The sequence below is a fragment of the Desmodus rotundus genome, chromosome 13, assembly GCF_022682495.2.
Source record: "Desmodus rotundus isolate HL8 chromosome 13, HLdesRot8A.1, whole genome shotgun sequence".
Lineage (NCBI taxonomy): Eukaryota > Metazoa > Chordata > Mammalia > Chiroptera > Phyllostomidae > Desmodus > Desmodus rotundus.
The window spans coordinates 23,779,415-23,791,672 of record NC_071399.1 but is presented as its reverse complement, the minus strand read 5'-3'; the positions used below and the strand labels follow the sequence as shown (position 1 = coordinate 23,791,672).

The 12,258-nt window shown below is 35.2% G+C and overlaps 1 protein-coding gene across 1 annotated transcript in view; it reads left to right on the top strand.

The window, feature by feature from the left end:
- LOC112321442 (disintegrin and metalloproteinase domain-containing protein 2) overlaps nucleotides 1-12,258 on the top strand; it is a 74,950-nt gene that overhangs the window by 34,466 nt on the left and 28,226 nt on the right. The window contains exons 10-12 of the mRNA XM_071220148.1: nucleotides 63-243; nucleotides 1,954-2,052; nucleotides 2,165-2,360. Of these exons, the coding sequence (XP_071076249.1) occupies nucleotides 63-243; nucleotides 1,954-2,052; nucleotides 2,165-2,360 (476 nt within the window). The remainder of the gene's footprint in view (nucleotides 1-62; nucleotides 244-1,953; nucleotides 2,053-2,164; nucleotides 2,361-12,258) is intronic.

Genomic DNA, 12,258 nt, shown 5'->3' with positions numbered 1-12,258 from the left:
TAGGTTAGACAGCTTATGGATGCAATGCTTACATAAAACTTTGAAGTTTAATGTATCTTTAGTCATTCCAGTGGTGTGAAGTTCTTTAGTAACTGCAGCATGGAGGATTTTGCACACTTTATTTCAAAGCCAAAAGCCCAATGTCTTCAAAACCATCCACATTTGGATCCAACATACAAAGCTGCAGTTTGTGGCAACAACATAGTGGAAGACGGAGAAGCGTGTGACTGTGGAACTCCGGAGGTTAGTACTAATTTAAAAGAATACATACCAGAATTACATTAAAATATTAATTGTTACAGTATTACACTCTTATGTTCCATAATTTTTCAAATTTACTTTTCTACAAAGACCTTAAGAAAGCATGTAGTGATTTTAATAAACTAATGAGTGCACTTATACATTAATGTACAGCTTTAGTGGTTTGTAGATAATTTGTACAAGTGATTTTCAATCATTAATTCCACAGCTGAGTAGACCTAGGTTTAAACTGCCCTTCTTGTATATTTTCTTTGTATTTATTCTTAACATAAAATCCTCTGCCATTCAGAAAGAAATAAAGGTTTTACAATTAAGAAAACATAGGAGGCACATTCTGGCTTTGAGTACTTTAATCTAGGTCAATATTTAAGTCAAAGAGATTTAGGTTATACACAATCCATAAAAGCTGGTTTGAACCCCCAGAAATCTTAGGAAAAGCTGCTGTATCGGAGGGCAGTGGGATGAGCCGAGATGAATGGAATGCAATGAGGGAGACAGAGACTGAGTCTCCCAGTGAGTTTGTATGGACTTGAGAGAATCAAGAAGACATGAACAGAGCTCAGTGTCCCCAATGCCAAAGTGAAGGTCATTTACGTGTACCCGCTCCAATACAAAAAGTGTGTGTTTAGATAGCTAGTTGGGTGATACAGTTTTAAGAAATTATTCCTCAGCACCTACCTGTTTTTGCTAGTTTGATCTAAATGGACACACCTTGAAAATTTCTAATAAAAATTGACAGGAGTGTCTCTTGGCCCAATTAAATATCATATAATTGAATCCCAAATCCCTGTTATGTAACTTAACCCTCTGGAATCCCATGTATAGATAGCACTGGCCGTGACACAGATTAAGCAGAAGAGTCATGGAAAATACTGTAAATTCAATGTGCCCTACTCAGGATCATGCTGTGGCTTATAGAAGATCACTGAAATCCATGATTTATTTTTGCATAACTCATTGAAATTTTTGGCCCAATCAACCCCATTTAAAATCCTCAGGGATTTGTAAAATGTCTGTGTGTCGGTGTGTGATGCATCATCTCCCTAGCTTTCAGCTTTCTTACATGTTGATTTTATGAAGCCTAATAACAGAACTTAAAAGAAATGGAATCATTGGGCACAGATGAATTATAGCATAAAACCAAGGCATCGTGAAATATTAGATGAGTGATACAAATGTAATAATTTCAGTCCTGTGAAACATTTTTTAGCTCTTCCTCTTTAGAGAATTAAAAGTAAAATAAACTTTGACTATCTCATAAAAGTTACTTATTAAAATACAGTAGATACATAAAGGATGAGTAAGAACTGGTCACTCTATGAAATTGTTAAGTCATAACTTGCATTTCATGTCTTGTATTTTACTATCTCTGTCTGCAAGAGCCAGAGAGCTTCTCGCAGATGGCATTGGTGGCCTCCAGGGTTTCAGAAAACCCTACTACCAATATAATCAAACTTATTCTAGGCATATAAAAAATACATAGTTGAGCACATTGTAGGTAGTTAATAATATTCTGTTAAATATGTGAATGAATAAGTGGGTTTAATTTTTCTGTTTGCCAACACGTAAGTTAAGCATCAGCAATTAGTATATATGATATATATATACTATATTATGTTGACATCATTAAAATATGTACCCAATGTAAATAAAAGTTGGAAGACATTTAAGAGTATTTGGTCTGCCTTTCAGCAATGCTCTGAAAACACAGGCTCATGCTGTGAGTCTACCGGATGTAGACTAAAATCCACATCCACATGTGATAAAGGACCATGCTGTGATAAGTGTCAAGTAAGAGTCTTTTTAAACATCTGTATCACCTATGTAAGTTATCAATCATCCTTTATAATATTTACATGTTCACATTCTCCTTTATTCAATCTCATTTACCTCACACCATCAGTTTAAACCAAAAGGAGAGCTATGCAGGTTTTCTTACGATGAATGTGATCTCCCTGAATATTGCAATGGCTCGTCTGCGTCATGTCAAGAAAACTTTTACGTTCAGGATGGTCACCCATGTGGAGATTCACGGTGGGTCTGTGTACAAGGAAACTGTATGAGTGTGGACAAACAATGCAAGGATACATTTGGTGAAGGTATTTATTATATTTTGATTTCCTGTATATGTATTTTTCTAGAAACTGAAAAGAAATAGATATTGATATATCATTGTGATTTTTTAAATGATGCAATTTTATTATAAATATTTTAAAGGGTTACAGAAAGAGAAGAGGAAGACTGTAAGGAAAAACATAAAAGTTGTCTGGCATTAAAGTTCTGAATTATTCCACAAAATAATAAAGGGAAAGATTCAAAGTCTATGGGATCTATATTCAAGAAGAAAGAAGGCAGACTGAACACATGCTACACTTCCCTCATTCACTCCATATCCACAGTTTTCTTAGTAAATATAGATACTTGCATATGCCTATGGGCATTAAGAAGATCATAAATATAAGTGGGTGTATGAATATAATTTAAACTACACATGCAGACACACAGAGACCGAAGGACACATTTACACCAGGAAACTACAAGGATGACTCATGAAACTCCCAAAGAAAATTCCTGGCAATCGAGGAACTGTGAAATCATGAAAAATGATATTCACTGAGGTTGAAAACAAAAAGGAAAACTATCGTACAAAATACACATGGAATCATTTGCTAAAGAAGGTGGGAACAGTGGCAATGGCAGTGTTATTCCCCGTCTGTATCACAGGAATCAACAGCAATTGACAGAGGAAATATTTAGATAAGCATCCAGGTTGGTCAACCTTCTCTCAATTCAAACAGGTGGTAATGCCTACTCTAATCTCTGTGCCAAAAAAAAAAAAAAAAAAGAATTTGCAAAGTGATCATCAACTCCCAAAATGCACGAACAAGAAGAATGACTGTTGGTTTGAAGACAGGCAACACAAAGACACAAGAGAAGAAACATGTACAGTGGAAAACTGACCCCCCAGCAAGATCCAGGTGATTTGGAACCATAGTGAGGAAATTTTGAAGACATGTATGTATATAGAGAGGTATATAAATATATGGATATATAGAGAGATAAAGAGATATATATCATAAATAGGTATATATCAATACATAAATAGATAGGTAGATATATGTTGGGGGAGAAGATCATGAGTTTAAAGGTATACTAGTTTAAAAATAAAAAATTGGTTAAATTGCTAAAAAAGTAGAACTTCTGTTTAAGCTAGCAGATATAAATGAGACATTTATTCTAATGCCAAAAGATAGATACAAAAAAATGGGAAAGTATTTTAAGCATTTGAACTCATATAATTTACTTTCCAAACTCATCTCTGTGGAACTGGTTGTGAATGACATTAGAAATAAGGGAGACTAAACCAGGAGAAAGAACAGTTAAGCAAGATGAAATAATCATCACAGAAATTAGTAAAAGTCATTGTTGACTGATATATGTATCCTTCAAAATATAAAAGATAAAGATATATAAATATATTTTAAAACATAAAAAATGGTATAAAATGAAGTTATTAATATGTTAAAAGTATGTTACTCTCTAGAATAAAATAGAAAGTTTCAGCATAAAACCCCCCTGAAAACTCAATCATTTCATAAAGATATAGCACAAAAAGGAATTAAAAATTAGCATTTAAGTCAAGCATTCATTTTATAATCTAAAATAATTACAAGAATATAAAAATATTACAAGAATAATAAAATAATGTGAAACTAAAGGCTAATAGAGAGGAAAAAACAAAATCAATTAAAACATTTAATTAGCTCACAGGCAAGAGTAAAAAAAGAGCACGCAATAAGAAAACAAATATTATGATAGGTTTTTCACATATAAACATTTAGCAATTACAGTAAGTATACAACCTATATTAAATATTATATTTAGGAAAAGGATGTAGCAAATAGTGACAGAACTATGAGAAAATTACTAGAAAAATCAAAATACACTGCATTGATATTTTTAAGGCATTAAAGTAAAATAAACCCAAAGACATGCTAATGACTTAAATTTTCACAAGAGAGAAATTTTGCATCTCTTAGCGGACAACTGTCAGCCATTTATGTTCCTAGAAACATCTGCAGATTCTGAAAGTTGAAGACCAGGTTTGGTTTAGGCAGAGATCTTGCCCTGGAAAACAGATAAAATAGAAAAGTTTTAGGAGCTGGAATTGAAGGGAGACTGTCTAAACCATAGACTATTTTTATCCATAAGGCATTCTGGAGCTCTGAAGTTTCTCAGGAAATTGGTCACTTAGGTCAAAAATATTAAAAAGCCACTATGAATTTCCCTGAAGTCACAAGATGGAGGAATCTTGCCTCCAGAAAACCTTAGCCTTCTAAGAGCTTTTGCTATATTTTGAAGCACCTGTGTTAGTAGGCTAGAAAGCTGTTCTGAAATTCTCTGAAGGGCATGTACTATGTCTGTCTGGAAAAAGTCCAGCCATTGATAATATAATGAGAACGGTTTGCATGACATTGATGTAACCTGGCAGCCAAGAAGAGTGCACTGGAATGTGCATGCATGAATGATGATGACTTCACTGTATTGGTCAGTGGGGGTGGTAGATGTTGTTGAGTGAGCATGTGCACTGTGTGGCCGTCGCATTCAAAATACTGAGGTAGTACAGATGCAGCCACTCTACAGCCCAAATTTGGCGCCCTCGGACTTCTGGCTTTTCCCAAAACTAAAATCACCTTTGAAAGAGAAGAGATTTCAGACCCAGACCGTCAGTGAGCTTCAGGAAAATGTGACAGGGCAGCTGATGGCAATTGGGAGAACTGTGTGAGGTCCCAAGGCACCTACTTTGAAGGGGACTGAGGCTCATTATCCTATGTACAATATTTCTTGTATTTTGTATCTTCTTCAATAAATGTCTCTATTTTTCATATTACATGGCTGAATCCCTTCTGGACAGACCTCAAATTTATTTCTGGCAGATTTTCAGTGAAGAGAAAGCTCTCTATCAATAATTTGCAAGAGCCATACCTAAGATAATGAGGTAGATCCAGATAAAACTGCACTTCAGCTCTGGCATAATTGACTGATTAGACTGAGGTGACCACTGCCTCACCCATTCTGCCTAACTCAGGGAAGGGAGTCATTGAAAAGGTAAGGCAGAGAATGGAAAGAAGCAACCTTTAAAGAGGTAAGAACCAATAATTTTCAAAATAAAACAGGTCAACTACAAATTCAAAATGCTCCAAAATCTTAAGAAGGAAATCTTTAAAGAAAAACACATAAAGACATCATAGCAAAACCAACAGAAAATGAAGAGAGCAAAAGCATGGAGGATGGCAGTGGAAGCAATAGAAGCATATCTTTAAAGGAGCAAGAAAGAGTTAAATTTCTCATTTCTCAACAATTACAGAAGCCAAAAGACATAGTAGACACTTTTTAAGGGCTAACAGAAGATAAGTGCCCAAACTTCTATGACAACCAAAAACACCTTTCCAGTCTCTCAAAGAAATGAGCTTGAACAATTGTATGAATTGTTCACAACAGAATGAATCGGAACCCCGACCTCAAACCAAAGATGAGAATTTACTTAAAATGTATCATAGACCTCAATGTAAGAGCAAAACATCTACGCTTTTAAAAGAAAACATAGACATCAGTCTTAGTGACCTTGGATTAGGCAATGGTTTCTTAGCTATGACACCCAAAGCACAGGCAGCAAAAAAAAATGCATGAAGTGAACTTCAAAATCTTAAAAAGTTTTTGTGTTTTGAAGTGTATTATCAAGAAAGTGAACAAACAACTCAAGGAATGGGAGAATATGTTTGCAAAGCATGTTTCTGATAACATCCTTCTGTACAGAATACATAAAGAATTCATTCAACTCAACAATAAAAAGACAAGTTAGCCAATTATACAAATAAGCAATATTTTGAATAGACATTTGTCAAAAAAATACATAGAAATGGCTAATCACATGAAAGAGACTAAACATCATTAGTCATCAAAAGCATAAGATTCCCCCTCACATTCATGAGGATGGCTATGATTTAAAAAGACAGAAAATAACAAGTGTTAGTGAGAATGTGGCAAAATCAGAATTTTTATGCATTGCTGGTAGGAATACAGAAATGGTATAGCTGCATTAGAAAACAGTTTGGCAGTTCCTTAAAATGTTGAGCATAGTAATTTCATCCCTGGTATATACCGAAGAGAACTGAACACATATGTTCCCACAAAACTTTGTATACAAATGTTCATAGCACCATTATTCATAATAGTTAAACTGTAGAAATAACCTAAATGACCATTAACTGATGAATGAATAAACCAAATACAGAATATTATTAGGCAATAAAATATTAACAAAGTGCTGATATTTACTAAATGTAGATGAATTTTGAAAATATACTAAGCTAAGGAAGGCAGTCACAATGGACCAAATATTCTGATTTAATTTATATTAATATGCAGAATAGGCAAATATATAGAGACAGAAGGTAGATTAATGGTTGCCTAAGGCTAGGGGAGGGAGAAAGGGGGGCAGAAGGAATGTGTTTGTGTGTGTGTATTGTTTGATGTATATTCAATGTAATATTAACGGCATGTTGGTAGCTACATCTAGTGTAACAACTTAATAGTCTTTGAATGGTCTGTGATGCATATATACTGTGTACTAAGAGGTTAGTTGGTTGGTTGTTTTTAAACCTAAATGTGTGAATGTTTCTCAATTTTCTTTTTGGTTCTCTTGGTCATTTTTCTCTATCTAGGCCAATTCTACTCTGTTTAATTTCTCCTCATTTACAATTACTTTACTGTCTCAAAGACAAGTCAACTCAGCTTTTTTGTTTTTCATATGTCTTGACTTGGCTCTCTGACCTTGAATATAAATTTAAGAACCAGATTAATACATTAATATTACTTGAATTGATATCTTTCAATATTGAGTTATTCTGTGGATGACCTAATGGTTGTGAAGTGGAATCTTGTTATGGTTTTGATTTGAGTTTGTCTAATAATGATGAACATCTTTCCAATTGCTTATCGACCATTTGTACATCTTTGAAAAATTTCTTCAAATACTTTACCTACCTTTTAATTGGGTTGTCTTGTTATTATTAAGTTGTAACAGCTCTTAATATGTCCTAGATTCAAGTTTATTGTCAAATTCATATTTGAAAATATTTTTTCTCATTTCATAGATTATCTCATCACTTTCCAAATGGCTTTCTTTGAAGCACAATTTTAATTTTAATGGAGTTCAATTTAACTATCTTTTTTCTTTTGTGCTTGGGATTTTAGTGTAAGAAAGCATGACCTAACCCAAGGTCCTCCTGACTTGCTCCTTTATTCTTTTGGGAATAGCATAGCTCTCACTCTTAAATGTTAGCATATTATTCATTTTGCATCCATTTTTTGTATGGTTTGAGAAATCATTCCAACTTAAATCTTTAGAATGTGGATATTTCTTTAAATTATATTTTATTGATTATGCTATTACAGTTGTCCTGATTTTGCCCTCTTCCCCCTCTACCCAGCACCCTCTACTCCCTCAAGCAATACCCCACCATTGTTCATGTCTATGAGTCATAGGTATGAGTTCTTTGGCTACTCCACTTTCTATACTGTACTTTACATCCCCACGGCTATTCTGTAACTATCTATTTGTACTTCTTAACCCCCTCACCTCTTCACCCATTCTCCTTTTCCCTCCTCCCATCTGGCAACCTTCTGGTAACTAACTTATTTTCTCTTGCTTTTAAGAGCCTCTCTTTACCTTTAATCTTTGGCCTTTTAACAATGATGTATCTTGGGGTGGGCCTCTTTGCATCCATCATAATTGGGATGCTCTGCTTTCCTGGACTTGCATATCCAGGAAAATTTCCTTCACCAAATTATGAAGTTTTCCTTCACTAATTTCCAGATAGATTTCAAATTTCTTGCTCTTTCTCTTCTCCTTCTGGCACCCCTATGAAGTGAATGTTGGACCTCTTGAAGTTGTCCCAGAGGTTATTTATACTATCTTCATTTTTTTTATTCTTTTTTCTTCTTGTTGTTCTGCATGGTTGTTTTATGTTTCCTTATGTTCCACATCATTGATTTGATTCTCAGCTTCATCCATTCCACTGTTCTTTACCTGTAAATTGTTTTTTTTTCCAATTAGTGTATCCTTCCTTTCTGACTGTGTCCTTTTTATGTTGCTGAGGTCCTCTCCAAGTTCCTGCGCATCCTTACAAACAGTGTTTTGAACTCTGCATTTGATAGATTGCTTATTTCCATTTCATTTAGCTCCTTTTCTGGAGTTTTGATCTGTTCTTTCATTTGGGCCATGTTTATTTGTCTCTTCATTTTGGCAGCCTCCCTGTGTTTGTTTCTATGTATTAGCTACAACTCCCTGTCTTGGTAGTGTGGCCTATTGTATTAGGTGTCTTGTAGGGTGCAGTGACACAGCCTCCACTATCATCCAAGCTGTGTATTTCAGGTGTGCCCTTCATGTGGGCTGGGTACACTCTCCTCTTATAGTTGAGCCTTGGTTGCTGTTAGCAGATCAATGGGTGGGATTTACCCAGGCCAGTCATTTGCAAGGACTGGCTGTGACCACTGACCACCCACCTCCTCCCTCCGTGGAGGATCAGCTGTGCAGGGACAGGTGATGAGACTCTGATGTGGTCTTTAGCTGTCTTCTGGGTGCCCTAGCCCTGGGGTTTCATGAGTGGTGCAGACCAAGGTCAGCTCCCACCTGTGTTTTGCCTGGGGCACCCTGCCTGAACTATAAACAATCTGAGATGGCTGCTACTGTGCTGGGTTTGGAGATTCTCAGGCTTCACCTGAGAATCTCAGGTGAAGCCAAACGGAGACTCTGATCTGGCTGCCACTAGGGCTTGGTGAAGCCAGCTGTTGCTTGTTTGATAGGATTTAGGAGCCAAGACCATCCATTCTTATGGAAAAGCAGTTTGGGTGGGCTGGTAAGTTGGGTGGGGTAGAGTCTCTGTGGATCTCCAAGGTGGGTCACACAGTGTTAGCCAGGTTGACAGAGTCTCAGATTTGGCACCAGCCTACTAGCTCTGTGGGGGGAGGGCTCAGCAAAGGGACAATGGCCTCTGCTTGCCCAGATGCCAGACATTTCAGTCTCTCCCTATATACCACTGGTGCCCTTCAAGTTGCCACTCTGGTGCTGGAGCTCAGAGGGAATGTATCTGAGTAGGTGAGTCCACATGTAGGTTCCCCAAGAGGAATTGCTTAGGGCTATAGCAGTTTCTTCCACCAACTCAATCCCCACTGGTTTTAGCAGCCAGAAGTTGTAGGGACTTATTTTTCTGGCACAGGAATCCTGGGCTGGGGGCCCACTGTGGGGCTGGGACTCCTCGCTCCAATATATCCCTCTCGAATTTTTATCCCTGTGGGCATGGGGCCAGCCCGTTCCACATCCACACCCCTCCTACCAGTCTGGGTGGATGTGGTTTCTTCAATTTTGTAGTTATCAGAGTTCCATTCAACTCGATTTCTGATGTTCCTGAGTGATGGTTGTTCTATATTTTAGTTGTAATTTTGATATGGTTGTGGGAAGAGGTGAGCCACGTCTGCCTATGTCGCCATCTTGACTAGAAGCTAGAATGTGGATATTAAGTTGTCTCGGCATCACTACTGAAAAGATGATTGTCCCCTCATTTTACTGACTCGGCATCTCTGCCAAAAAAACATCACTTGACTGTGAAAGTAAGGTTTTTTTTCTGGATTCTTAATTCTATTCCATTGATCTATATGTTCATAAGCTTAAAATAGTAGCTCCCTGTCTTAATTACTGGAGCTTTGTAGTTTGTTTTGAAATCAGGAAATGTAAATAATCCAAAATTTTTCTTCTTTTAAAAGATTATTTGGATATCCTGGGTCTCTTAAACTTCTTGAATTTTAGAATCAACTTGTCAATTTTTGCAAAAAATGGAAGCTGGAATTTTGAAAGTGACTGCGTTGAATCAGTGTATTTATTTGAGGTATAATGTTATGTTAACTATACTAAGGCATCTAATACAGGAAAATGGGATGTCTTTCCAATTATTTGGATTTTTTAAATTTATTTTAATTAAATATTTTATAGCTTTGTAATTATCAGTGTACTTGTTTAAAATTTATTTCTTTACACTTTATTCTTTTTGATGCTATTATAATAGTACTTTTCTCAAATTTTTGGATTGTTCATTACTAGAATATAAATATCAATTGATTTAAAATATTGATTCTTTATTCTGCAACCTAGCTAAAATCCTATATTACTTCTAATGGTTGTTTTTTTAATTGAAGTATAAATGATATACAATATTATATCAATTATATGTTTCAAATATATAATACAGTAATTTGACATCTTTGCATCTTTCAATGTAATCACTCCACTAATTCCAGTAATCATCTGTAACTCTGCAAACTCATCACAATATTATTGACTATATTCCCCTTTACCTCTTTTCCCATCCCTACCCCCGTTCCCTCTGGTAAGCATCCCTTTAGTCCATGCTTTTATGAGTCTGTTTTTGCTTTGCTTGTTTGTTTTCAATTCCAGATATAACTGCAATTGTACAATATATGTCTTATTCTCTTTGACTTACTTGTGTTAGCATAATGCCCTCTATATCATACACATTGTCTCAAATGGCAAGATTTTATTCTTCTTTATTGCAGCATAATATTCCATTATATATATACATGCCACATCTTCTTTACCTATTCATCTATCAATAGCCACTTGGTTGTTTCTTCTTGGCTATTGTAAATAATGCTGCAATAAACATAGGGGTGAATATATCTTTTGGAATTACTGTTTTTCTGTGGGGGGTTGGATAAAAACTCAGAAGTGGTTGCTGGGTTGTATGCTAATTCTACTTTTAACTTTTTTGAAAAACAACCTCACTGTTTCCCATAGCAGCTGCACAATTTAACCTCTCCACCAGCCATGCATAGAAGCTTCAATTTCTCTACATCCTTGCCAACACTAGTTATAATCTGTTTTTGTGATCATAATTATCTTAACAGGTATGAGATTGTATCTCATTGTGGTTTTGATTTTCGTTTTCCTAATGATTAGTAATGTTGAGCATCTTTTCATGCACTTATTGGTTATTTGTACATCTTCTTTGGAGAAATGTGTATTTAAGTCCTATGCCTATTTTTAATTGGGTTGCTTTTTGTTATTGCTAAGTTGTACAAGTTCTTTGTATATTTCAGATATTAACCCTGTGTTAGATACATGCATTTAAAATATTTCTTTCCATTCCATGAATTGCCTTCACTCTGTTGATTTTCATGCACAAAAGTTTGGTAAAATTTTTATCTATATTGTCTTTTCTTGCCTATGCTCATTCAAGAAATGAATGTCAAATCCAGCGTCAAAAAGTTTTTCCCCTATATTTTATTCTAAGAGTTTATAGTTTTAGCTCTTAATTTTAGGTATCTGATCCAGTTGAGTTACTTTTTATATGTCATATAAAGATCAACTTCATTGTTTTGCATGTAGATATCTACTTTTCTCAACATCAGTATTTAAAAGACTGTCCTTCCCCATTGAATGGTTTTGGCACCCTTCTCAAAAATTATTAGGTCATATAAGCAATAGTTTATTTCAGGATCTCTATATATCTTTGTTTATGCCAGTACCACATTGTTTTGAACACTAGAGCTTTTGCAGTATTTTGAAATCAGGAAACGTGAGACCTCCATGTTTGGCCTCTATTTTCAAGATTGTTTTCACTATTTGAGGTCCCTTGAGACTCCATATGAATTTTAGGATTGATTTACCATTTCTGCAAAAACACATTGTTGGTATTTTGACAGGTTTACATTAAAGCTTTAGGTCACTCTGGATAATATTGACATCTTAATATTTAGTCTTTCAAGCCAGAATCATGGGATGTGTTCCATTTATTTGTCTTCTTTAATTTCAGCAATATTTTGTGGGTCTTATTGAACAGGTTTTTTACCTCTTTAATTCATTTTAAACTTAATTTTTTAATATTATGGAAAATGGAATCAATTACTTAATTTCCTTTT